The sequence below is a fragment of the Enhydra lutris genome, unplaced genomic scaffold, assembly GCF_002288905.1.
Source record: "Enhydra lutris kenyoni isolate GAN:26980312 unplaced genomic scaffold, ASM228890v2 scaffoldscaffold62, whole genome shotgun sequence".
In the NCBI taxonomy this organism is placed as follows: Eukaryota; Metazoa; Chordata; class Mammalia; order Carnivora; family Mustelidae; genus Enhydra; species Enhydra lutris.
Genome location: NW_019154146.1, coordinates 8,279,060 through 8,303,932, shown reverse-complemented (window position 1 = coordinate 8,303,932; position 24,873 = coordinate 8,279,060). Strand labels below are relative to the sequence as shown.

At 42.4% G+C, this 24,873-nt stretch overlaps 1 protein-coding gene across 1 annotated transcript; it reads right to left on the bottom strand.

Annotated features, from left to right (window-relative positions):
- Positions 1 to 5,903: 5,903 nt before the first annotated feature.
- LOC111158728 (superoxide dismutase 2) lies at positions 5,904 to 16,563 on the bottom strand. Its single transcript, XM_022520963.1, has 5 exons — positions 16,457 to 16,563; positions 15,925 to 16,127; positions 11,339 to 11,455; positions 9,628 to 9,807; positions 5,904 to 8,063 (listed from the first exon to the last, which is right to left on the bottom strand). Exons 1-5 carry the CDS (start codon positions 16,477 to 16,479, stop codon positions 7,918 to 7,920), a joined length of 669 nt encoding a protein of 222 aa, XP_022376671.1. The 5' UTR covers positions 16,480 to 16,563; the 3' UTR covers positions 5,904 to 7,917.
- Positions 16,564 to 24,873: the final 8,310 nt, after the last annotated feature.

Sequence of the window (24,873 nt, the reverse complement as noted above, 5' to 3'; positions counted from 1 at the left end):
GAGGTAGGGGTACCTGAGTGGCTCAGTCAGTTAAGTGTCCAACTCTTGATCTCAGATCAGGTCTTAACCTTAGGGTCGTGAGTTCAAGCCTGCACCCAGCATAGAGCCTACTTTAAAAAAAAAAAAAAAAAGATAATGATGAGATATATCTATCTATCTATAGATAGATAGATATATAAAACTCAGCCTTAAAAAAGAATGAAATCTTGCCATTTGCAGCAACATGGATAGAACTAGAGAGTATAATGCTAAGTGAAATAAGTCAGTCAGAGAAAGACAAATACCCTATGATTTCACTCATATGTGGAGTTTAAGAAACAAAACAAATGGGGGCACCAGGTTGCTCAGTCTGTTAAGCAAGTGCCTTTGGCTCAGCTCAGGTCACGATCTCAGAGTCCTGGGTTCAAGCCCCACATCAGTCTCCCTGCTCAGCGGGGAGTCTGCTCTCCCTCTGCCCCCTCTTGTGCTCTACCTCAAATAAATAAATTTTTTTTAAAAAGAAACAAAACAGGGGCACCTGGGTGGCTCAGTCCTTAAGCAATTGCCCTTGGCTCCGGTAATGATCCCAGGGTTCTGGGATCAAGCGCCAAATTGGGGTCCCTGCCCAGCAGGAAGCCTGCTTCTCCTTCTCCCATTCCCCCTGCTTCTGTTCCCTGTGTCTCTATCAAATAAATAAAAAAAAAATTTTTAAAGAAATTAAAAAATGAACAAAGGGGAAAAAAAGAGAGAGAGAGACAAACCAAGAAACAGACTCTTAACTCTAGAGAACACACTGGGGAGAAGGGGGGGTGGGGGGATGGGTGAACTATGTGAAGGGGATTAAGAGGACATTTATCCTGATGAGCACCAAATAATGTATAGAATTGTTGGATCACTGTATATGAACCTTACTGGAATTAAAAATAAAAATAGGGTTTTTCTTAATACACACATGGCTAGGCCAAAACTTGCTCCAAAATATCCTACCCTTTTCTGAAAAAAATATCACTCTCAACACCCCTCTCCCCCCCAACAAAAAAAATCTCAGTTTGCTTACAAGGCCATGTAAAGAATCTTACTGCTTAACCACTTGATGGCTAAGTCTAACAAAGAAAGAAAAGAAAGGAAGGGAGAGATTAAAGCCATTTGCCCTTTCCCATCTGCTGTCTTTGCAAGGACAGGTATATTCACTTTTGGCTTATTCCAGTCCTTCTCATAGAAGGGCTTAACCAAATAAAAATGCATTTTTTAGAAAAAAGAGTCTTTGCCATCTGACTTCATCTCAGGTCATGATCTCAGGGTCCTGGGATTGAGCCGAGTCAGGCTCCACACTCAGCAGGGAGTCTGCTTCTCCCTCACCCTCTGTCCCTTCTCCTGCTCACACACACACACTCTCTCTTTCTGTCTCTCAAATAAATAAATAAAATCTTTGGGGAAAAAAAAGCTTTGTAAAAAAATTCCATACTTTGGTACGGGGGAGGTAATGAAAGTAATATTTGAAATGTGCATACAGAAAAATAAATCAAACACATCAGCAGAATTACTTTATTAAATCAGGAGATTAGAAGGGTTTTGTTTTTTTTTCCTAAATGAAGCAGCTTTGTTCCCCTGACTTAAAAGGTATAAATAAAAGGCATTCTTTAAGAGTATCATGCAGGGCTGTGGAATGAACACTAAAGCAGGCAGAGGTTCCCAGAAGTGGCCATTGAGCTGGGGCGGTGATATCTGTGTCTGTCCCTGAGTCTGTGCTCCCCATGCCTTCGCTGAAGAGCGGCTGAGTCAGACCACATGAAAATTGGGAAGCCACATTTAGCTGCACTTCATGGTACATATTACACACCAGACACTGTTCTAAGCCCTTCACATGGATTATAGCATCTGAAACTCAGATTATCCCATTATCACCAGCTGAGGACACTGAGACACAGAGAGGTCAAATAAACCCGGGCATAGGAGCAGAGCTTAAACTACACATCCCAGCCTGCCCCCCGGGGAGGTACAGTGTGGTCACCCATGAAACAGGAGCAGAAGCATAGGCACGACCCAGCCCATAAACTTCACACCTGCCATCCTCACGTTTGTTGAGACCACGGGCTCAGTGAAGATGACAAGAGCTACCTTGCATGACACTTACCTGAGATGGCAAAACAGATAGACCTAAAGAGCCTGGAACGTGGAACCTCCACTTGGAGGAAAGCCCCTGCGAACCAGAACCCTTCGTTGTATGAGTTTAAAAAAAAAAGTCTATTGTCCTTGAGCTATTATATATTTAGGGTTTGTTGTCGATGCAAGTATTTGTTACCCAAATTAAGTCAAAACTTAAGATCTAGAAGTGGGTACTTCCCCAGAAAAAAAAAAAATGTAAAGTAGATGACACTGGGTTAGTGGCCAGTGAGTAAATTGGACTCAGAAGCTGAAGAGCTGGAAAGCCACGTCACACGCGGCAAATCATGCAGTAAGCCGGTTCCCGCAGTAACATGAAGGGCAAAGCCGTGGTAGCTCTGCAAGTGTTTGGGAAGAACCAGACGGATATACTGCATGTTGGCTCTTATCTTCCCCTTTCAAGAATTATTGCTGGCGCGTTCAAGAAAGAACTGGTCTGTCTGCACACAGTAATGAAAGGGGAAGGGCACCTGGGTGGCTCAAGTCAGTTAAGCATCTGCCTTCAGCCTAGGTCATGATGCCAGGGCCCTAGGATTGAGCTCCACATCAGGCTCCTTGTTCGGCAGGGAGTCTGCTCCCTCTCGCTCTGCCTTCTGCTCCTCCTGCTTGTGCTCTCTCTCTTACTATGTCAAGTAAATAAAATCCTTAAAAAAAAAAAAAAAAAAAGCAATGAAAGGGGGTATCGTTCAGAAATTTGGGACTCCAAAGTCTGGGAAAGCTATTTCTAAACCCCAAACAGTAAAAGATGTAGGACTGAAAAAGGCTCTGAGCAACAAGAGCTCCAAACTCAACCCCAAAGCAGAGATGAAGGATGTGGGCTTCCCACGTGAGCCTGTTGTTCTGACTCAAGGTAGCTACTGTTACACAGATGGGGTGAAGAAACAAGCATGTTTCATTCTTTTTTTTTTTTTTTAAGATTTTATTTATTTATTTGACAGAGAGATCACAAGCAGGCAGAGAGGCAGGCAGAGAGAGAGGAGGAAGCAGGCTCCCCTAGAGAGCAGAGAGCCCGACGCGGGGCTCGATCCCAGGACTCTGAGATCATGACCCGAGCCGAAGGCAGCGGCCCAACCCACTGAGCCACCCAGGCGCCCCAGCATGTTTCATTCTTGAGAGGTGTGTCTAGTAAAAAAATTTTAGAAGTGGATACTGACACATGAACTGGCAGCACAATTTGGTTAGACACCCACTAAGTTTTTAAGGGAATCGTATTGCCACGGAAAACAATAAACAGTCTTCCACTTTTTGAGTTTTAAAATAACCTTCAGGGACACCTGGGTTGAGGCTCTGCCTTCAGCTCGGGTCATGGTCTCAGGGTCCTGGGATCAAGCCCCCCATCAGGCTTTCTGCTCAGCAGGGAGCCTCCTTCCCCCCACCACTGCCTGCCTCTGCCTACTTGTGACCTGTCTCTGTCAAATAAAATCTTTAAAAAAAAAAAATTTTTTTTTTTTTAAATGTGGGATCGAGCCCCACATCCGGCTCTCTGCTCAGCAGGGAGCCTGCTTCCTTTACTTGCTCTGCCTCTCTGCCTACTTGTGATCTCTGTCAAATAAATAAATAAAATCTTAAAAAAAAAAAAAAAGATTTTGAGGGAGAAATGTTGATCACAAGTAGGCAAAGATTTTATTTGAGAGCGCCTGATGCAAGGCTCGATCCCAGGACCCTGACATCATGATCTGAGCCAAAGGCAAAGGCTTAACACACTGAGCCACCCAGGGGCCCCTCAAATAAATAAAATCCTTAAAAAAAAAATAAAGGACATAAGCTGGATGGATGCCCTTTGTGACATATTTTGTATAATCAGTATTCACTTATCCACCACAATTTTAGTCAATACACGGATAAATCCATAAAATGCTGGGAGTCGGCACCTAAGATGCTCTCTCCATATCTATCATTCTACATCAAAGGGATAGGAGTAGCAAACCTAAGGCCTTCAGTCACAGTAGCTCTGTCATCAAACATCCTTGTGGGTTTTGGTAGGTGAACTTGGTAAGTGAATCCAGCCTTCCAAAAACATGTATTTATACTGAGGACTGTATTAAATCACATCATTTAATAAAAACATTTGAATATGGGCCTAGGATGGTGTGCTCAGTACCAAAGACACAAATGAACAAGAACCTTCTGTCCTGGGCCTTCCCAGAGCTCATGTTTAAGTGGGGGCCGAGATAAACACAGAATGGCCTCTGTGTTAAGCACTGAACGTGACGAGACAGTAAATGCCTAGCAAAGCCGAGACTCGAAGCACTCAGTCTCTTCCTTTTCACAATGTAAACTGAGAGGTCTTTCTTTTCTTCGTATGTTCCAGAAGAATCTTGAGAACAGCACCCATTACAAGCACAGGGTAAGAGCAGACAGTGTGACCTCACCAAGCACAATGCACCTTACTTCCCTTTCCAGAACTGTTTAAGTCCAGGGATAGCCACATGAGGTGAGCTCAGACTTCCCAACATGAGTGGATAAAACACCAGCTACCCAGAACTTTACGGAAAAAAGTAAACAGCTTTTTTTTAATCACAAGATGTGCTATATATAGTTAAGGCAATATTTTTAAGATTTTATTCATTTATTTGAAAGAGAGAGCAAGCACAAGCAAGAGACAGCACAAAGGGGGAGGGCCAGAGGGAGAGAGAATCTCAAGCAGGCTCCCCACTGAGCACGGAGCCCAACACACATGGGGGCTCAACACCATGACCCTGAGATGGTGACCTGAGCCAAAACCAAGAGTCAGAAGCCCAAATGACTGAACAGCCCAGGCACCCCAAGGCAATGTTCTATCTGGTTAGTGTTTGAAGATGTTCTAACTTTGTAATTTAGTATCTAAAATATTACAGTATTACATTTTCAGCTGTTACTACAGATATGAGTAGATTTCATATGCCTTCTGAGTTTTAAGAGTAAAATTGCAATGACCTTTTATTTATTAGCCCTGTCCCACAGAAAAGCAATAAAAATGATAAAGCATTTTAAGATTATTTTGACACACAAGCACAATGCAAGACCTCTTTTGATAGTTGACAGATTCTTTTATTAACAATCAAAAAACTTCACACAATAGGAAAATAAATGTTTCTCTAATGGATAATTAAATGAAAACTATCCAAGACCTTATAGGATTTTTAATGCATCCCAGGTTTGATGCGTACCTTCAGAGATAGGCCATCAGCTTGCCCAATCATTAGGTATGACTGAAAATGAGAAACAGTGATTTATAAAACTTCTACCTAACAGCTTTCCCAACACAATTAAAACAGGAAATAAAATTTCTATTTAGAACTAGTTTTAGATGACTCACAACACACATCAATCTTAATCTTATCATCATGATCTTATTTTTTTTGATATATAATTACTAGAAACTCAAATCTCATTTTAAGATCATGAATTTGAGGTGTGCAGTAAAATTTGTAGTTTCTCTCAACCTCAAAATCTAATTATCACACAACAGTTCCAGCAGCAGATTCTACTTGAGACGGTATTTGTCTCATGCCCTGTTTTCTTGCAGCACTAATCACTCTATGGTGTTTGAAGCACATTTAAGATTAGAACAAGCACTGCTGAGTCCATCACAAAGATCCCTCCTGGATGAACTATGAATGCTTGGTTCATTTCAGAAGAGATGCCTTTTACTTTTTCTATTTCTTTTCTATTATGAGTAACAGGGCTAAACAAAATCTTGAAGTCTCATTTTCTGTCAAATGATTAAAATCTTTATCTGTAAATTATCTTAGTCTCTTAAAATCTATCTGATGGGGAGGAAAAAAACAAAACCTTAGGGAAGAACAGCATGCTTTCCCTTGTTCCCTCAACACAAATCAGAGCAAAAATAGAGCCCCATAGAAATTTCAACATTGAATATTTTTTGAAATCTTAAAGCTTAATAATAGTCAAAAAGCTTTATATGAATCAGTAATCTCTGCATACCTGCTGGTTCAATACAAGCCAGGATCAGGCAGACTACTTGTGTTCAAAAGGCCATCTTTCAGAAAGGTTCCACTTTTCTAAATGGTCCATTTGAACAGAGTTCACTGCCTTGCTTATACTTATGTGTGTGTCTATATCCGTGTATATGTGTGCGTCTGCATATGTACGTGCAGGCACACGTGCATACATGTGTACACATGCAAGCGGTAAGCGTGGCTCTCATCTGACTCCACGAAGTCACTTCACCGTGGGAGAAGAAGGATGGCAATCCTGGTCCCCGCAGTATCTTCAGTCCACAAGCACACACGCAGCTATCACTACTCTCATCAACGCTGCTGACAATTCAGAAAACCTAAATACTTTCTAATTGAATTCCAAAAGAAAAGTGCCTTAAATTTAATTTTTTTAAACTTCAGTCTTCAATATCGAAACTGCTAAGTTACCCCATTTTTCCATGCCAAAAATATAGAATAAACCTGGGGAAAAAATAATATGCTAACTCGGGGAAACATTCAGTTACTAAACAGGCATAAGAAAAAAATCTATATAGAAAAAATATTCCCATGGAAGGTAAAATCTATGTGGGTTGCTCACCACAGCATTATCTGAATAAATAACAATTAGAAACCAATGAAATATTCAGTAACAGAACTGTAAGATAAATTAGCAAGTGTCCAATTATACAGCCCCCCAAAATTAAGGGAAATGATGAAACATGGAACGCATGACAATTTAGGCCAAATTATAAGAGGCTCCCTGCTGCGTTTAAACAGTCCCACCTGCAAGCAGAAACAACACAATTTGACAGGCTGTGTCACTGGATTATGGGTGTCACTTTCCTTTACTTAAAGGACTATATAATATAAAGCTTCTATAGTGACCGTGCATTTGTTTAAAAGAAAAGAAAATCAAATATGATGGAATAACTCAAAAACAAGTCTTTGAAAAGCAATGTTCCTGTGCAGGGACATGCCGCTGGCCCCATCCAGAAGCCAACCACCTGCCGCTCTGGAAAGGCAGCACCCGACCCAGGCTGCTGCTCTGCAGAGGGGTGCTCGTGAACAGGCAGAGATGGGGGGCAAGTGCTTGGCCAGAATGGTCTGTGGCCTCATCCCCAACATTCGTTTTATCAATAAAGCCTAGATTTGTCCCCTTTGAGCAGTCACCTAACACATTATTTCTGTTTGATGACAAGATTCCACATAAAAGTCTTATTTCTCCCAACAGAAAAATTCAAATGCATGACTATTTCCTTTTCATAATAGAGCAATTCTCAATTAGCAATCAAGTGATTTTTTTTAAAAGACAAAATGGTGTTAACCTTGTGAAACATGTGACCAAAGATAATTAAAGGCCCACGGGTGGTATCTACCACAAGTACTACTAGACAGATTACTTACAAAAAAGAGCAATTTTCTAGAAAAACAGAACATTTCCCTTGGGAAACAAATTTAACCTTTTATCATTAAACAACAGGGCAAAGGACCAGGTTTTCTATAAGTGCAACAGAACAGGAGCAAAAAGGCTTCCCCAGAGGCCCTAAGAGGACAGGGATGAGATCTTTTTGACATTTTATGATGGCAATTATAACCTGCTGGCTGTTTCAGCTCTCGGAAGAAGATGTTCAACCAAAAGACTAAATCAAACAAAGCACTTACTATTTTCAGTTGCCCAATAACAAAATTTGAAAACAAGAAATTCATAGCATTAAATCATGTTCATCAAATGCTTGAACAAGCTACATTAAGAGATGCTACAAAAGAGCAGCTTACTGGCATACTACGGTACTCTGCACTACTACAAAAATAGTCGTGAGAAGCTTATTTTGCTCAATGTAATGATCATGTTTTACTTTTTGCAAGCCATGTATCTCTCCATTACATTCTCCCAGTTGATTACATTCCAAATAGCTTTTAGGTAATCCGGTCTGACATTTTTATACTGAAGGTAGTAAGCATGCTCCCACACATCGATCCCCAGTAGTGGAATAAGACCTATTGGAGAGAAGGGGGAAAAAGCAAAAACTATGAATTTCAATCTAAAATGTGACTTAAACTTTCTTCTATGCACACAAAATTGCCCTTTACAACATTCCCATCCATTTTTCAGTTTCTTTTACGAACAGGAAATTTGCCAAGAATAAATATAAATTTTTTTTTTTAATTTTAGTCTTTGGAAGAAAATATGATAAAAAGTGAAAATTTTAAAATAGAGTTTGGAAAATTAAGTATAATATTTTAAGAGCTATTCTTGAAATACCAGCAAATCTACCCATGAGCCAATTCTTGGGGGGGATCAATAAGGTACTATGTTTGTGGGGGTGGCTAAGGACCTTCCAAAGCAGTCAGTGGAGTTTTAGGAGAACCTGCTCTGCTCCCAAGGCTAATAATGTTAGTCTCAGAGAATACAGAACATTTGTGAGACACTAACAGAAAGAATAAGTTAACAAGGGAAACTAAACAGGACCAAAGAAAAAGAGACACTGTGTAAAGAAGGAATTACTTCTACAACACTTATTTTCAAAAACTCTCAAACTAAATGACAGCTCTCCTCTGGGAAACAAGTACCAACCAGTAGGTCTTGAGCAGTGGAGAGGTTTGTCACTAATCATGTATTACGAGTAATTAAGGTAACAAAGTTCATAAATGATTTTTCCTCTCTATATACTGCCATGACTTTCAATGATTTTCATTCCAATGGGCTTTCCTCAAGTGGAAGAGAAGCAGGTATGGCCAGGGTTTACCTGGAAATCACAGCCTCATCTGTCAGGCACCTTCAAAGATAGACCTGACTCTCCACAGCATTCTCCAGCATCTCACTTTGCCAAAAGAGCCATTAGATCCTGACTAATTCTGAATATATCTAGGGCAGTGAGGGACGTAAGCAAGTCTGTGGACATGCACAGAGGCAGAAAATGGGGCTGAGAACTACTGGTTATGGACACTGAAATGTCACTGCAGGTCGGTTACACTGCAGATCAAAGTTCCAACTAACTGCTGGAAGTCTTGTGACTATTTCCTAAAGACATTCTGAGTCAATCCGGCTCAACATGAAAAAGGATTTGGTGAGCCCAGCCTGGAGCTTCTAAGCCAAATATTTTCCTATACCAAAACCAAAACCCCCTAAAAGAAGTTAAGTCTGGAAATCTGAGCTCCGGTGCTACTCTGACCACGCTCAGCAGACGGGCTGACAGTCCAAGGTCTGAGGTCAGACTCGGCTTCCAGGTCTTATCCTCCTATGTGGTGTTTAATCTAATTTCAGTGCATGTAATTATGTAAGCTGGTATGCATTCTCTGTCAAATGAAACAGAGTTTATGTTCAAAACATGTTTTGTTAATGTATCTGTAAAATTACATGTGCTAATGTTGCAAAACATCAAGGGCTCTTAAAGCATTTTTGTTCATAGGAGACTCAGAGTACTATCAGCTGTTAAGATTTACTCACATTAGGACATGCTCAAGATAGGTTTAATCACTACTCGTGTTCCTTATTTCAAGGTAAATGCTTTACCGTGAACCATCTCACACTAATGAATATGAAACAATTTTCAAACCTAACCTGTTGTTCCTTGCAGTGGATCCTGGTTAGAACAAGCAGCAATCTGCAAGCGTCCCTGTTCCTTATTGAAACCAAGCCAACCCCAACCTGAGCCTTGGACGCCAATGGATACAGTGGTCAACTTCTCCTTAAATTTGTCGAAGGAACCAAAATCACGTTTGATGGCTTCCAGCAATTCTCCTATTAAAAAAAAAATCCAAAAATACCCACAAGTGAACATACTGCAACAATAAATAATTTTATTACATATATTAAAATATGCCTGTCATGAGGCACAAGATACCAACTAGACAACACCTGGAAAACATAACATAACCCAGTGAGCCCCAACATTACTCCTTCCCTGACACTAGCATCATAAGGTCTCACAACTGTAATTCAGGTGTTACTGAACCATGTTAGGGGGATTTCTTTCCTCACTGTGCTATTCCCATCAGAAAAGAAATAATATTTTCCATTAGTTTCGTTTCCCTTCAACAGAAAATTTTACTTCAACTTCTACCCTACCTGTTCTGTCTCAATTTGGGAATAAAATTTTATGGCTGTTATTTGGTTCTTCCCCAAGGCAGTCAAGATCTTTCCTATCACAATCATGTGATTTTAAAAACAGTGATTTTTGTCTTTTATTACCAAAGGGTACACTGTAAGAGCAATAGTCCTTTTATTCTGTACCAATGTAACATACAATTCTAGATTGAGTACATCAAATCAAATAGGCCAAAAATATCACTTCTCTGATTCCACTAGTTTAAAGTAATTACCTATTGTAAGCACAAATAATAAAATGGTACAGATAACCCAAAATGTCAGAGAACCAAGACCTGTTGGCTAAATATGGGCATATCTGACATTCTACTAATCCCAAAACCTCAAAAGTATTAGACCTAACCCATCTGCAGACCTAACCCATAAAAAGAAATGCCCAGCTTGCCATATTTACTCTCCCTTAATCTTTACTTCCAAATGAAATAGCTTAGTATAAGCACCTAAGATGACTTCCAAAAAACAATTAAAAACAAACAAACAAATCCACAGAAACTTAAGGTGTATGCCACAAGCCGAGAGACAGGGAGAGCTCTATTTCTGCCCCATCCGTTCCTCGGGATAAGGAGGGTAATTAAGTCATCTGGGCCTCCAGAAGAGACACAGGAAGTCAAGTAAACCCACCAGAGTGAACAGACCATTGGCTCTGCAGTCCCCTCATTTACCCTCCAGGTGTCCTGGAGAATCTCATTTTCTGGGACAACTGACTTTTTATCAGTTAGGAAGAGCAGGAAAATAACAGCAAAAGGCACTATTCTAAGCATTTTACATTTGATAACTTATTTAGTTTTCAAAACAGCTCTATTATTGTCCCTGTGTCATACAGATGAAGAAAGTAGGTACAGAATGATTAAGTATCTGACCCACCCCCAGGTTGCTCAACTTCTCTAAAATCCGTTTGCCAGTATTGTTCTGATCTAAAGTACAGTACATTTCAACCAGAACTTGACACCATATCTGACACTCTTGTGTGTATACAAAAAAGCTGATGATATAACTACCTGAATGTAGTCTCCATTCCTACACGTCCCATTCAAAGTTACAACTTTGTTATACTCCTTGCTATGAAAAATATGTCACTAAATAACATAAGAATTAACATAAGAAAAGCAACCGGCATTGCTGTTGTGCTCAAAACGTAGCTAAGACTATACCAATATCTACCAACCTTTGGGTTCTCCACCACCCTTAGGGCTCAGGTTGGTCCAGAAGATGGAATGATTGATATGGCCTCCACCATTGAACTTGAGCCCAGGCTGAAGAGCTACCTGAGTTGTAATGTCACCTGTAATGTAAAGAGGCAAACATTTTTTTTCTAATTCTTACTTTTCAAACATTCTATATACCATTTTCTTTGGAAAAACATCTGATAATTGGACTAGCTTATTTGTAACATCCCTATTGGTCCTAAAATTCCACAATTTACACACACACACACACACACACACACACACACAAAATTTTCTTCAAAAATTATTTGTCCCGGTGGATTTTCAGTTCAATTAATGTCCTGAACAACTCATGAGTGGCCCAGCAAGGGGGTGCATGCAGAAAATTCTTTCCTGAGCTCCAAAGAACTCAAAGTTTTCTTGGATATTAAAGATTTCAACAATAATGAAAACAAAGATAGAAAACAGTGAAATGAGGATATGCGTGGTTCCATAAACAGATTAAATGGTAAGTTTTCTGGGGCACCTGGCTGGCTCAGTCAGGAGAGCACACAACTCTTGGTCCTGAGGTGATGAGTTCAAGCCCCGTAACGGGAGGTAGAAATTACTAAAAACAAATAAAACCACTTTTCTAAATGGTAGGCTTTCAACTCTCATTTTCTAGATAGACAACTCTTCATTGGCAAATAGTTCAATGTTCCATAAACAAAAAACTCAGCATATTCAAAACCCAACTCCGGATTTTCACTCCCAAACTTACCCAATGGCCTTCCCCATACCAGCAAGTGCCAGCTGTTTTCTCAGGACATTTTTGATAACTAGGTCATTTCTTTCTTTCTTTTTTTAATTAACATATACTGTATTATTTGTTTCAGGGGTACAGGTCTGTGTACTTGGTCATTTCTTACTCCTTTCCCCACATACCATGTTCAACCCACCAACGTACCCACCAGCAAAGCCAGCTCTACCTTTAAAAAAGATCCAGAACCAATCCCTTCTTCGTACTTCTGGGGCAGACCAGCAGCATCACCTACCTGCATCTGTGCCACCACAGCCCACAACGGTCTCCTGCTTCCACACGTGCCCTCTACTCTCTGTTCTCACCACTGGCCGGAGAGCTCCTCTAGACCCCACACTACTGAGGCATTCCTCTAGGCAAACCCCTCCAAAGGCTGCTCCTCTCACTCAGAGTGAACCCCAAGTCCCTACAATCTGCTTGAGAGGTGCATGTCATCTGACCCTGCATTTCCTTGTTGGCCCAGCTCCAGCCACACTGGCCTCCCTGCACTTACAAAAGAAGCTCAGCCTGCTCCCAGTTTAGGGTTTCCACTGACTGCCATTGCCTGGACTGGAATACTCTTCCTGAAGAGAGCCTCGTGGCTCATTCCCACATTTGTCCTTCATGTCTCCACAGACGTCAACCTCATCAGTGGAGCCTTCACAAACCACAATACAAATGGGCAGTTTTCACCAGTTCCCCAACTTGTTTTTCTTGATAGGACTTATGGCCCTGGCATACCACTACATATTTACTTGTCCATCTGTCTCCCCACTAGAACAAAAGCTCCAGTATTAAGGACTTCAGTGCACTGCTATGTCCCAGGGGCCAATATATCGCCTTCTAGGGGCACCTGGGTGGCTCAGTGGATTAAAGCCTCTGCCTTCTGCTCAGGTCATGATCCCAGCATCCTGGGATCGAACCCCGAGCCCCGCATCGCATCGGGCTCTCTGCTCAGTGGGGAGCCTGCTTCCCTTCCTCTCTCTGCCTGCCTCTCTGCCTACTTGTGATCTCTGCCTCTCAAATAAATAAATAAAATCTTTAAAAAAGAAAAAATATATATATATATATATCGCCTTCTACATACCAGGCATTCAATAAATGTTTGATTGACTAGATAACGGAATATATTAAATGTAGTATTCATGGAAAAAAATTAATTCTCTGATATCTACACAAAAAAGTCACACTGGAAAACTTTTTTCCTACCTTGCTAATAAGAAAGCAAAATAAAATATTCTTTTTCATGCCTTTAAGAAGCTAAGATTAACTATTAGGGAAAATGGCAATTCCCTTGTTCAATTAAGTCCCAAATGCTTATTATTCACAAGATACTAAGAGACAAAGTGGAAGACACAAGAACCCCTGAGAGCTGTGTGCTTAGGAAGTTTACATAATAGAAAAAGTTCTCTAATCTGCTCTTAGGGCATACCTCAAAGAGGAGAAACGGGCCAAGTGATCTCAGAATACACAGATCATCTTGGAGAGTTGTTTTAAGAAGACAATTTCTTGTTATTATGTTCACAGGATAATTTTAGCATAGATCAGTGTCCCTCTTAGAAATTATTCCAGGAAAATTACCCTAAAAATAAATGTAGATTTTATATTGTTTTTTAATAAATCAACAGTAACTAAATTTTTCTAATGGGAAAGAAACATGGTTATTGAAAACTAGCTTAATAATCTCAATCTCTCAAAGTTTATTTCACCATTTTTTTAAAGATTTTATTTATTTATTTGTCAGAGAGAGAGAAGCATGTGCACAAGCAGGGGGAGCAGCAGGCTCCCCTATGTGCAAGGAGCCCAATGCAGGACTCAATCCCAGGATCCTAGGATCATGACCCAAGCCAAAGGCAGACGCTTAACGACTGAGCCACCGAGGCGTCCCCACTTCGTTATTTTTAAATTGTAATACAGAGGTGCCTGGGTGGCTCAGTCGGTTAAGTTATCTGCCCTCAACTTGGGTGGAGATCCCGGGGTCCTAAGACCAAGCTGCTTGGAGGGCTCCCTGCTTGGCTGCTTCTCCCTCGCCCTCTGCCCCTCCTCCCTGCCGGTGTTCTCTATCTCTCTCTCTCAAATAAATTGAATAGATAAATAAATAAATTTTAATACAAATTTGGGGGGTCCCTGGCTGGCTCAGTTGGTAGAGGATATAACTCAATCTTGAGATTGTGAGTTCGAGCCCCATACTAGATACAGAGTTTACATTAAAAAATAGGGGGCGCCTGGTTCAGTCGTTAGGCGTCTGCCTTTGGCTCAGGTCATGATTCCAAAGTCCTGGGATCTATCCCCGTGTCAGGCTCCCTGCTCGGTGGGAAGCCTGCTTCTCCCTCTCTCTCCCACTTCCCCTGCTTGCAATCCCTCTCTCACTGTCTCTCTCTTGGTCAAAAATGAATAAATAAAAATCTTTAAAAAAAAAGTGATAATAGTAACAGAAATGTGGGGGGTATTACAATCTGCTTTTAAAAATACTATTCTTGGGGTGCCTGGGTGGCTCGGTGGGTTAAGCCTTTGCCTTCGGCTCGGGTCACTCGGGTCATGATCTCGGGGTCCTGGGTTGGAGCCCTGCATCAAGCCCTCTGCTCAGCAGGGAGCCTGCTTCCTCCTCTCCCTCTGCATACTTGTGATCTCTGTCCGTCAAATAAATAAATAAAATCTTTAAAAAAGTAAATAAATAAAAATAAAAATACTATTCTTAAGTTCAACATTTTCTTCAGTTTCAATTCAATTTTTTTCCTGTTAAGTACAATAAAAGTTAAATACTTTTGTTTGAAAAGTATTTATTTACCTACCTGTAATGAGACTGATGATGTTATTTCACTTAATATTGTCGCCCCAAATTCTCAAACATGGAAATTTAGTTCTTCAACAGTCTTTAATATATATAATTTTTTAAATAAAACTCTACCGGTGTTTATTAATTTATACTCAATATAACACAACATAATATACAGCTTTTTTTTTTCTGTAACTTTCATGAAAACAAGTAAAGGTGTGATTGCACAAGAAAAGGACTGAAATTAAGTTGTTTTTAAAATACTGAAGAGAAAGGTTCAAGTTGTCAGGCGTTGTCATGGAGGAAATAATTTCGCAACTGGGATATTCCCCACCTTGTCATTATTAGCACATCTTTCCCGATTTTGTTATTTTCTAAAACCCCTTTCCCGTACAAATCATGAAACTACCCGCCCCCCCGCCCCTCCAAAAAGGTTCCCGTCACAAATCTTCCAGAATGTGGCAACTTCCTCTTGTTTCTGTTTAGCCAATTACCTCATGCAACGAGGCTGAAATACTACATTTTCCCACTAGATGCCCCCAGTCAACAAGACGTCACGGTCTGAAATTTACTCAGCAAATTTCAGAGGACCTAAAGTCCATAAAAATAAAGAAACAACATATCTTCTAACCGGGCAGCTTATTAAGCTATACCTGTTAATCACTCTTCTCGTGCGAGCCACTGATGAACGGGCTGGAAAGTGTAATACGATTTTGCACGAAGACATTAAAACACAGATTCGCGTACGCGCACGCCCCAGACACACAAAGTCCACACACTTCTTACTGGTTTTGTCAACTGGGCTCTTCAGGAAAAAAGAAAAGCGTAAATCCGTATTCTATCATAATACTGAATCCTAAATACTAGCAGATACACACAAGCCTGTTTCAGTTTCGCACAAAATGACCGCTTTCCTTGCGAATTCTGACCGCGCGTCGATCCCAGGACACGCGGAGCCGCTCTCCCGCACCGAAGGGCCCTGGCTCCCCCGCGGCCACGCCTCGCTCAGCGCCCGCCAGCCCCGCACCTACCCTTCTCCAGCGCCTCCAGATACTTCTCCTCGACGGCGTTCAGGTTGTTCACGTAGGTCGCGTGGTGCTTGCTGTGGTGCAGCTGCATGATCTGGGCGCTGATGTGAGGCTCCAGGGCGCCATAATCGTACGGCAGGTCGGGGAGGCTGTGCTTCTGCCTGGAACCCAGCGACCCTATCGCCGGCACCAGCGTCCTGCTCGCGCTGCAAAAAGAGCAGTCACGGGACACGGACCGATTCGCTCACGCATCTACGCAGACCCAGCGCCACCTGGGCCTTTCTACCGCTTGCTCGCTCCCCCTCCACATTCCCTGACGCGTTACACCAACGCGGCAACCCCGTGCCGCGGCGGCACCCGGACGCGCTCAGCGGACACCTGCCCTCAGGCACGACCGCCCGCCGCTTCTCCGCGACCCCGGGGCCTCGAAGGTGCCCGGGACCCGCCGCGCCGGCGCGGGCACGCAGGGAGGGGGACCTTTCGCCCTCGGGGCCGTGACCCGTCTCCGCTGCGCCACGCGGCCCGGGCGCCTCACCTGCGCGCTGCCCGGGACAACATGGTGAGCTCTGCCCGCGGACTACACCTTAGAGACCGAGGGGCCGCGCCGACCGTCCGGCGTACACACACGCGCACTCCCGGCCGCGCCGCAAGGACACCGCCGACCTCCACGGGCCCCGCCCCCGGCGCCCGCCGCTCCCACCCGCTCCCACGCCGGGGGCGCACGGCCCCGGGGTCTGCCCTCCAGAGCCAGCCCGCGCTCGGATCCCAGGGGATGCGAGAACGAGGGGTATAAGGGTCCTGCCCCAGGGAGCCGGGGGAACGGCGGCCCCCACTTGCCCGCTCTGGGCGTGCGACCAAAGGGAAGGCCGCGCTCTACCTCCCCCATGGTGGGAGATGGTACGGTCCGCAGTCCCGCCCCTCGGGGGCCCGCGGGGAGGGCCGCGGCCGGCGCATCCACGCCCCTGGTGAAGGCGGTGGTTCCGTGAGCCGCCGTGGCGCGCCCTAGTGGTCTGGGGAGGTCCCTACTGGGCGCTGCTAAGGTGTAGAGCCAGCCAGTGCCCCTCCAACCGCTGCCCCGAGTGACCTTTCTCTCCGAGTGAATTTGACCTTGGGACCGGGGCCAGGACCCGGGCGGCCTGATGGTGGAGTTACTGAATGCCTACAATGTGCCAGGGACTATGCTGCGGGCTTTATATGCATTTATCTTTATTTCACTCCCAGAGTAGGCATCGTTGACTGCAGATGACATTAGTGAGCTCACTGAAGTTAAGCGGGTTGCCCTGATCACACAGTTAATAAGTGAAAGCGTGGATTAGAACCGAAAGTTCGTACTTTTTTGATGACTAAGCGTTACCAGGCCTGTCCTGAGTTTTTTCAGAGGGACTTCCATGAACCAAAAGCTCAGAATATTTTTTAAAAGTACAACAGAAGATTCTTTCCTACTGTGTCTGATGAGCTGCATCTAATGCTTTCTTAACAATGAAAAAAAAAAAAAAAAAAAGAATCCTGAATTGTGCGACGACTCCTTATACAGAAGTTAGGAAAGCCTTACACAATTATTGGCAAAAGTTGGGTCCTTATTGAATAGAATAATATAAAAGGAAGCTGAGAGTAGGTCCTGAATAGTTTCAGCTACTCTCTTCCACCCCCATCCCCACCCCTCCCCTTCCCAAGGATGACTAGGATTTGGGGTGGAGAATAGCTAACGGGAACCACTGAGCTGGCTTCTCAGCAAGAGCACTGGGGCTTGCTGACAGTTGTGAAACTAACCAAGAATATGTGACCGGGTAGAGGAGGAAAATCAGGTTGCAGGCAAGTAAGACATGTGCCTAAAACTCAAACATATGGGGGTGCCTGGGTGGCTCAGTGGGTTAAAGCCTCTGCCTTCCGCTCAGGTCATGATCTCAGGGTACTGGGATTGAGCCCTGCCTTGGGCTCTCTGCTCAGTGGGGAGCCTGCTTCCTCTTCTCTCTCTACCTGCCTCTCTGCCTACCTGTGATCTCTCTCTCTGTCAAATAAATAAATAAATAATCTTTAAAAAAAAATAAAAAGAAAGAAAGAAACCCTCAAACATATGGTTGGTTACAGAAGTTAAGAAGTACTTTAGCTGAACTGAGGTATAAAGTAGTTTTTCAGTCAAGGTAGTCTGGCATTGATATCAGGAAGGGCAAGCTAGTTAGAAAGCTGTTCTGTGAATCCTTGCTGAGGTCCTAAGAGCCTAGCTCTGAGAACTGGAAGAAAAGGACATTTTGAAGGATGAAATAACAGAATTCAGTGACAGATCAGTCTCTAATAAAAGGGCTTGTTCTAGTGAGAACAAAATATCCCTGTAAGGTGACTGAACCCAGTTAGGCTGCATGGATGTACTCCTAGTTTGTACAGATGATGATACTTTGATACTTAAACTGACTCCCTCAGGAGATGCCTTTTTGAACAAGCAACAATGGGGGAGGGGGGGCTAGTAACAGTAAGTCTGGTAGAAATGTCTCTAACATCATAACTGTATCAGCTACATCCTTCCAGAAGACAACACCAACTGTGAGAGTATCTGGATTGAAACCAAGGACTTGGGGGATACTGGAGATTAGAAGTTTTTTAGCTCCTTGGTCTGCCACACCGAATAAACAGGACTCTTTTTTTCTTTTCTGTTGGCCACTATGTGAGGTACTCATTCAGCATTGGTTAGATTACAGTTCGCCGGGGTCTGTCCCAAATTCCTCCAGCCAGCTCAGGATGTCATCTGCCACACCCGGCATCATCACTGTGCATTTCCCTTGCATAAACTTCCCAAGGCTACTCAGACCCACCATGTTCGACCAACATATTGGCTGGAGGAGGCAAAATATGGGTTGAGATGAAATCATTTTGAGCCAATTAATCACATTCATGTTCTAGTGACTGTCTCAAACACAGAACAGCATATCCATTCCCTCATGTAAAAGCAATCTGAAGTAGGCAGTACAGGGCTGGGATGACAGTGCCATGAAATGATCAAGGACCCCAGATGTGCTTCACAATGCACGATAGTTTTTGGAGCGCACCAGCCATTTCATCTCCTTCCCATGAAGAGGGAAGGACAAAAGTTTGGCCCCAGCTGTCTCCCTTTTAAGGACCCTTTGTAGTAGTTTTGCTCAAAAGATTCCACTCAAAATTTAGGAACAAGGCTACACTTAGCTACAGAGAGGGCTGGAAGATGTAGTCATTTAGCTGTGCACATTTCCAGACTGAAAATAATGTAAAATCTAATCTCCAGACTCATCTCTTGCATATGACCCAGGTCATAATTCTTGGACCTGAGCTTGAGACTTCTCCTCTGTTCTCATGTTGGGTTGTGCTTTCAGTCACATTTGCCTCTCAGCCTCAGTGAAAACCCAGCTTCCTAAAGCTGCCTTTGGCATCAGGTCACCTGACTCTTCCCACCCTTGCTGACCATAAGCCTGGGAAACCAGAATGAAGGAGGGTAAAAAGAAAGGGGCCCCATACTCAGAGTCCAGCAGATCCCTCCATAAAGACTATGCAATGTCTACCCCTTTATGGGAATGAATAACCATCATAACTACTCCAGGTATATTGGTCAGAGTTCCCCAGAGAAACAGACTTGATATGATTTGTATATATGGAGAGAAAGAGATGTATTAAGAAACAGAAGAGAGGGGCAACTGCCTGGCTCAGTTGGTTAAGAGCCCAACTCTTGATTTCTGCTCAGGTCACGATCTCAGGGTCATGAAATTGAGCACGGGTGTTGGGCTCCATATTCAGCAGAGAAGCTGCATGGGATTCTCTCTCTCCCTCACCCCTTCTCCCTTGCATGCTCTTTCTCTCTCTCTCTCTCTCTCTCTCTCTCTCTCTCCAAAATAAATAAATTAATCTTTTTTAAAAAAGGAAACAGAATTGATAGGATTTGTATATAGAGAGAGAAAGAGATGTATTATAAGGAATTGACTCATGGATTATGGAGGCTGGCAAGCCCAAAATCTACAGTGTGAACCAACAAGCTGGAGACTCCGGACAGCCAATGGTGTGGATCCAGTGCAAATACAATCTTTGGCAGAATTCCTCGGCTTGGGAGGTCAGTTTTTCTTCTACTCAGGTTCTCAGCTGATTGGATGAGCCCCACCCACATTATGGAAGGCAATCTACCCCAAATTCACCCATTTAAATGTTAATTTCATCCAAAAAACCCTCCAAATTGACATGTAAAATTAGCCACCACACCAGGAAAAAAAAAAAAAAAAAAAAAAAAAAAACCAACATGGCCAATATATTCTGTGTGAGGAGTGTGTTGATCTATTCATATCCCAGGATTATCATGGAATAAAACTGAATTCATGGGCACAGTTCTAAGAATAATTCCCGAGAGCTACCCAAGATGAATGGACTCACATCCCTGAGGGCAATGACTAAGCATAAGGATCTCAGGGTAGCTATATCTCCTGACCAGCACATGTCAGGTGTTACGCCCCATACCAAGGATCCAGAGTAGGTGTGCAGGAGGCTCAATCTCATATACCACAGAGGTTCAGATCTTGGTCCACTGGGAAGAGTATGAACTTTGGGTCCCTCCTCAAGCATGTTCCAGAGCACAAGCCATCCTTGCTTACATCTCCCATCCCCCTGCTCTGGTGCTGGCTTACATCTTCACTGGCCCTTTTGTGGGAAAAATAGCAAAAAAACATGTGAAATAAGCCTAAAAGTGTCTTCACCCTAAAAGTATTAATGTAGGGGCACCTGAGTGGCTCAGTCGGTTAAGCATCTGCCTTTTTGGCTCAGGTCATGATCCCAGGGTCCTGGGATCAAGCCCCGTATCAGGCTCTCTGCTCAGCAAGGAGTTGACTTCTCCCTCTCCCCCCGCCCCAGCACTCGTGTTCTCTCCTATTATCTCTGTCTTGCCTTCTCAAATAAATAAATAAAATCTTAAAAAAAAAAAAAGAGTATTGGGGTGCTTGGGTGGCTCAGTGGGTTAAGCCTCTGCCTTCAGCTTAGGTCGTGATCTCAGGGTCCTGGGATCGAGCCCCGCATCGGGCTCTCTGCTCAGCGGGGAGCCTGCTTCCTTCTCTCTCTCTGCCTGCCCCTCTGCGTACTTGTGATCTCTGTCTGTCAAATAAATAAATAAAATCTTTAAAAAAAAAATAAAAAAAAATTAAAAAAAGATTATTAATTTAGTTTAAGGAACTAGTCAGCTATATATTGGCACAAGCTATTCTGGCTAATTATGAAAGAAGGCTGGTCAATTACTCCTGTGTGGGGTTTGAAGAGTATCCTCTCAGTGAGGTACAAACCAGAAGCTCTCTCTTTTGTCTTTCTTTTTTTTTTTTATTAACATATAATGTATTATTAGCCCCAGGGGTACAAGTCTGTGAATAGCCACGTTTATATTTCACAGCACTCACCATAGCACATACCTTCCCCAATGTCCATAACTCCACCACCCTCTCCCTACCCCCCTACCCCCGGTCACCCTCAGTTTGTTTTGTGAGATTGAGTCTCTTATGGTTTGTCTCCCTCCCGATCCCACCTTGTTTCATTTATTCCTTTCCCACCCCCCAAACACCCCACGTTGCCTCTCAACTTCCTCATATCAGGGAGATCATATGATAATTGCCTTTCTCTGATTCACTTATTTTGCTAAGCATAATACCCTCTAGTTCCATCCACATCGTCGCAAATGGCAAGATTTCATTCTTTAGATGACTGCATATTATTCCATTGTGTGTGTGTGTGTGTGTGTGTGTGTGTGTGTGTGTGTATCACATCTTCTTTATCCATTCATCTGTTGATGGACATCTAGGTTCTTTCCGTAGTTTGGCTATTGTGGATATTGCTGCTATAACATTCGGGTGCATGTGTCCCTTTGGATCACTACCTTTGAATCTTTAGAGTAAATACACAGTAGTGCGATTGCTGGGTGTAGGGTAGCTCTATTTTCAATTTTTTGAGGATCCTCCATGCTGTTTTCCAGAGTGGTTGCACCAGCTTGCATTCCCACCAACAGTGTAGGAAGATTCCCCTTTCTCCGCATCCTTGCCAACATCTGTCATTCCCTGACTGGTTAATTTTAGCCATTCTGACTCATGTGAGGTGGTATCTCATTGTGGTTTTGATTTGTATTTCCCTGATGCCGAGTGATGTGGACCACTTTTTCATGTGTCTGTTGGCCATCTGGATGTCTTCTTTGCAGAAATGTCTGTTCATTCCTCTGCCCATTTCTTGATTGGATTATTTGTTCTTTGGGTGTTGAGTTTGGTAAATTCTTTATAGATTTTGGATACTAGCCCTTTATCTGATATGTCATTTGCAAATATCTTCTCCCATTCTATCAGTTGTCTTTTGGTTTTGTGAACTGTTTGCTTTGTTCTGCAGAATCTTTTGATCTTGATGAAGTCCCAATAGTTCACTTCTGCCCTTGCTTCCCTTGCCTTTGGCAATGTTCCTAGGAAGAAGTTGCTGTGGCTGTCAAAGAGGTTGTTGCCTGTGTTCTCCTCAAGGATTAGGATGGATTCCCTGCTCACATTGAGGTCCTTCATCCATTTTGAGTCTATTTTCGTGTGTGGTGTAAGGAAATGGTCCAATTACATTTTTCTGCATGTGGCTGTCCAATTTTCCCAACACCGTTTGTTGAAGAGACTGTCTTTTTTCCATTGGACATTCTTTCCTACTTTGTCAAAGATTAGTTGACCATAGAGTTGAGGGTCTATTTCTGGGCTCTCTATTCTGTTCCATTGATCTATGTGTCCGTTTTTATGCCAGTACCAAACCGTCTTGATGATGACAGCTTTGTAATAGAGCTTGAAGTCTGGAATTGTGATGCCACCAACTTTGGCTTTTTCAACATTCCTCTGGCTATTCGAGGTCTTTTCTGGTTCCATATAAATTTTAGGATTATTTTTTCCCTTTCTTTGAAAAAAAAAATGGATGGGATTTTGATAGGGATTCAATTAAATGTGTAAATTGCTTTAGGTAGCATAGACATTTTCACAATATTTGTTCTTCCACTCCATGAACATGGAACATTTTTCCATTTCTTTGTGTCTTCCTCAATTTCTTTCATGAGTACTTTATAGTTTTCTGAGTATAGATTCTTTGCCTCTTTGGTTAGGTTTATTCCTGGTATCTTATGGTTTTGGATGCAATTGTAAATGGGATTGACTCCTTAATTTCTTTTTCTTCTCTCTTGTTGTTGGTGTATAGAAATGCAACTGATTTCTGTACGTTGATTTTATATCCTGACACTTCACTGAATTCCTGTACAAGTTCTAGCAGATTTGGAGTGGAGTCTTTTGGGTTTTCTACATAAAGTGTATCATCTGCAAAGAGTGATAGTTTGACTTCTTCTTTGTCGATTTGGATGCCTTTAATTTCTTTTTGTTGTCTGATTGCTGAAGCTAGGACTTCTAGTACTTTGTTGAATAGCAGTGGTGATAATGGACATCCCTGCCATGTTCTTGACCTTAGCGGAAAAGTTCTCAGTTTTTCTCCATTGAGAATGATATTTGCTGTGGGTTTTTCATAGATGGCTTTGATAATATTGAGGTATGTACCCTCTAGCCCTACACTTGAAGAGTTTTGATCAAGAAAGGATGCTGTACTCTGTCAAATGCTTTTTTCAGCATCTTTGAGAGGATCATATGGTTCTTGTTCTTTCTTTTATTAATGTATTGTATCACATTGATTGATTTACGGATGTTGAACATACCTTGCAGCCCTGGAATAAATCCCACTTGGTCGTGGTGAATAATCCCTTTAATGTACTGTTGGATCCTATTGGCTATTATTTTGGTGATAATTTTCGTGTCTGTGTTCATCAAGGATATTGGTCTGTAATTCCCTTTTTTGATGGGGTCTTTGTCTGGTTTTGGGATCAAGGTCATGCTGGTTTCATAAAGTGAGTTTGGAAGTTTTCTTTCCCTTTCTTTCTTTCTTTCATTCTTTCTTTCTTTCCTTCTTTCTTTTTTTGGAACAGTTTCAGGAGAATAGGAATTAGTTCTTCTTTAAATGTTTGGTAGAATTCTCCTGGGAAGCTGCCTGGCCCTGGGCTCTTGTTTGTTGGGAGATTTTTGATGACTGCTTCAATCTCCTTACTGGTTATGAATCTGTTCAGGTTTTTTATTTCTTCCTGGTTCAGTTGTGGCAGTTTTATATGTTTCTAGGAATGCATCCATTTCTTCCAGATTGTCAAATTCGTTGGTGTATAGTTGCTCATAATATGTTCTTAAAATTGTTTGTATTTCTTTGGTGTTGGTTGTGATCTCTCCTCTTTCATTCATGATTTTATTTATTTGGGTCCTTTCTCTTTTCTTTTGTATAAGTCTGGCCAGGGGTTTATCAATCTTATTAATTCTTTCAAAGAACCAGCTCCTAGTTTCGTTGATTTGTTCTGTTGGTTTTTTGGTTTCTATTTCATTGATTTCTGCTCTGATCTTTATTATTTCTCTTCTCCTACTGGGTTAGGTTTTCTTTGTTGTTCTTTCTCCAGCTCCTTTAGGTGTAGGGTTAGGTTGTGTATTTGAGACCTTTCTTGTTTCTTGAGAAAGGCTTGTAATCCCATATATTTTCCTCTCAGGACAGCCTTTGCTGTTCCCACAGATTTTGAACAGTTGTGTTTTCATTTTCATTTGTTTCCATGAATTTTTTTCAATTCTTCTTTAATTTCCTGGTTCATTCATTCTTTAGAAGGATGTTCTTTAGCCTTCATGTATTTGGGTTCTGTCCAAATTTCCTCTTGTGATTGAGTTCTAGCCTCAGACCATTGTGGTCTGAAAATATGCAGGGAATGATCCCAACCTTTTGGTACCGGTTGAGACCTGATTTGTGACCCAGGATGTGATCTGTTCTGGAGAATGTTCCATGTGCACTAGAGAAGAACGTATATTCTGTTGCTTTGGGATGGAATGTCTGAATATATCTGTGATGTCCATCTAGTCCAGTGTGTCATTTAAGGCCTTTTTTTTTTTT

Coding starts and splice junctions, on each gene's coding strand:
- LOC111158728 (XM_022520963.1), bottom strand. CDS start 16,479: ATGTTGTCCCGGGCAGCGCGCAG. Junction 16,128..16,456: donor TTGTCCCGGGCAGCGCGCAG/GTGAGGCGCCCG, acceptor CTCTTTTTGCAG/CGCGAGCAGGACGCTGGTGC. Junction 8,064..9,627: donor TCCACTGCAAGGAACAACAG/GTTAGGTTTGAA, acceptor TCTCTCCAATAG/GTCTTATTCCACTACTGGGG.